We start from the raw sequence: 2,971 nt of genomic DNA on the forward strand, positions 1-2,971 counted from the left end.
AATCACTCTAGTTTCTTGCAATTGCAGTCACAAAGGAAGAATTATTGAATCAGAGGAAAGAGCAAAGCAGGGGTCAAGGAGCCGCAGCCCCAGGAGAAGGTATGTCATGTGCTGTTTTAGTGGCTGCTGATTTTTGTTCTGAGAATTTTGGAAGTTGAAAGCACCAATTTCAAATTGTTTTTCGTTGTGATAGTAGAAGTTGGGCAGTGATGTTTCAGTTACACGCGATTTGTGTTATTTGCAGGCATCGTGATGATCACAGATCCAGCAGAGACAGGGATTACAGGAATTTTGATTGCACACTGTTTTCATATTTTAGATAGGATTTCTAGTTTTTGATTTCGGCGAACTCTTCCAGCCACTCCAGCTCCGACGAACTCTTCCAGCCACTGCAGAACTCTTCCATCTTGCTGTAAGTTTGTTTTATCTGAATTCGTGATTCGTTTTTGGCTTATTTAATTTGAATGCTTGTTCATGTTCGATTTTTTACAATTAATTTTTAGGTTGTCTTTAGCTTATCATTTGAAAAATGTTGATGAGTTTGGTTCTAGGGTCACAATTCTTTAATTTAGTATGTGATAATTTGCAGAACGTAGTTATGGATCGTAGTTGGATGAGAGCTAATCGATTAAGTGATGAGTTTGATAATGGAGTGGTTGAATTTCTAGAATTTGCTGAAAAGAATCTTCCGAACAATAAGGGACTCTTTCCATGTCCTTGTGTTTCTTGTGGGAACCGGGACCCAAAACTTACTAAGGATGAAATAAGGGACCATCTAGCTTGGAGAGGGATTTGTCAAAATTATACACAATGGATATGGCATGGTGAAGTAGTAATGCCAAGTGTATCACAAAGAGAGAAAGTATGTGTAGATATGGATGATCGGCTGGAAGACATGATACATGATATTGGAGAAGAATCATTTAAGAGAGTGCATGTGTATGATACTTTATGTAAAGACAAGGAAGAACCTTTGTACCCGGGATGCACAAACTTTACACGGTTGTCAGCTGTGTTAAGATTGTTTAATTTGAAGGCGAAAAATGGATGGAGTGATAAAAGTTTCACTGATTTGCTTGGATTGTTGAAAGAAATGCTTCCAGAAGGTAACACAATGCCGAATCGTCATTATGAAGCCAAGAAAGTATTGTGTCCGATGGGCATGGAGTATGAAAAAATACATGCATGCCCTAATGATTGCATCTTATACAGAAAAGAGTTTGAAAACTATGATCATTGTCCGAAGTGCAAGGCGTCACGCTACAAAAAGAAAGATGGTGATTCCAGTGATGATGTGAGCACAAAGGGTCCTCCTGCAAAAGTGTTATGGTACCTACCAATAATTTCAAGGTTCAAGAGATTGTTCTCTAATGCAAATGACGCAAAGAACCTTAGATGGCATGCAGAAGAGAGAAATGAAGATGGAAAAATTCGCCATGTAGCTGATTCTTTGCAATGGAAGAAAATTGATTTGAAGTTTCAAAGTTTTGGAAAAGAGTCGAGAAACCTTAGACTTGGACTTGCTACCGATGGAATGAATCCGTATGGTAGTCTAAGTTGTAACCATAATTCATGGCCTGTTCTCTTGATAATTTACAACCTATCTCCTTTGCTGTGCATGAAGCGTAAATATATGATGTTATCTATGATGATTCCGGGCCCAAAACAACCAGGAAACGACATAGATGTTTATCTAAGTCCATTGATTGATGATTTAAGATTGTTGTGGGAGCAAGGAGTTGATGTTCTTGATGCGTATTCTGGTGAGCATTTCAATATGCGTGCCATGTTGTTTTGCACCATCAATGACTTTCCGGCATACGGTAATTTGTTTGGTTACAGCGTTAAAGGGCATAAAGCGTGTCCTATATGTGAGAAAGATACAAGTTACCATCAGCTTAATCATGGAAGGAAGACCGTTTATCTTGGGCATCGGAAATTTTTAGACCGTCATCATCCATATCGTAAATTGAAGAAAGCTTTCAACGGAAAATCAGAGTATGGTGTTGCGCCAAAACCCTTGACTGGAGAGGAAGTTTATCAACGACAACAACATGTGAAGGTTATCTTTGGAAAGAAACAAAAGAAGCCTGCTGAAAAAAATGTATGGAAAAAGAGGTCGGTGTTCTTTGATCTTCCATATTGGTCAAGTCTTGATGTAAGACATTGTATTGATTTGATGCATGTAGAGAAAAATGTTTGTGAAAGTCTAATTGGCACACTTCTTCACATTAATGGCAAGACAAAAGATGGGTTAAGTGCTCGTTTAGATTTGGCTGAAATGGGTATACGACAACAGTTAACTCCACAACAGATAGGTAACAAGACATATTTGCCTCCAGCATGTCACACTTTGTCTAAGAAAGAGAAGACAAGTTTTTGTGAGTGTTTACAAGGTATCAAAGTACCGCAAGGTTACTCATCAAATATCAAGAGACTTGTTTCAATGAAAGATCTCAAGTTAATTGGCTTAAAATCTCATGACTTTCATGTTCTGATGTAGCAATTACTACCAGTGGCTATGCGTGGAATATTGCCTATTAAAGTTAGGAAAACTATAACTAGGCTGTGCTTATTCTTCAATGCAATATGTAGTAAAGTCATTGATCCATTGAAGTTAGACGAGTTGGAAAATGAGGCTGCAGTCATCTTGTGTCAGTTGGAGATGCATTTTCCTCCTTCATTTTTTGACATTATGGAACACTTGATTGTTCATTTGGTAAGGGAGATTAGATTGTGCGGTCCAGTTTGTTTAAGGTGGATGTATCCGGTAGAACGGTACATGAAGATACTAAAAGGGTATACTATGAATCCACACCGTCCGGAAGCTTCGATTGTTGAAAGGTACATTGCAGAAGAAGCTATTGAGTACTGTTCAAATTATTTGTCAGAAGCGGATGCTATAGGGGTTCCAAAGTCTCGTCATGATGGAAGATGTGAAGGTAAGGGTACACAAGGTTTAAATGTCAAG

General features: G+C 38.3%; 1 protein-coding gene across 1 annotated transcript; it reads left to right on the plus strand.

The window, feature by feature from the left end:
- The first annotated feature begins 598 nt into the window (after window positions 1-598).
- On the plus strand, window positions 599-2,503 carry LOC130744847 (uncharacterized). The gene has a single exon (XM_057597009.1). It carries the CDS (start codon window positions 599-601, stop codon window positions 2,501-2,503), a length of 1,905 nt encoding a protein of 634 aa, XP_057452992.1.
- The last annotated feature ends 468 nt before the right edge of the window (window positions 2,504-2,971 follow it).

This window comes from Lotus japonicus, chromosome 3 (genome assembly GCF_012489685.1).
Source record: "Lotus japonicus ecotype B-129 chromosome 3, LjGifu_v1.2".
Taxonomy (NCBI): domain Eukaryota; kingdom Viridiplantae; phylum Streptophyta; class Magnoliopsida; order Fabales; family Fabaceae; genus Lotus; species Lotus japonicus.

What these genes read in the sequence shown, in the direction of transcription:
- LOC130744847 (XM_057597009.1), top strand. Translation starts at nt 599, where the DNA reads ATGGATCGTAGTTGGATGAGAGCTAATCGATTAAGTGATGAGTTTGAT.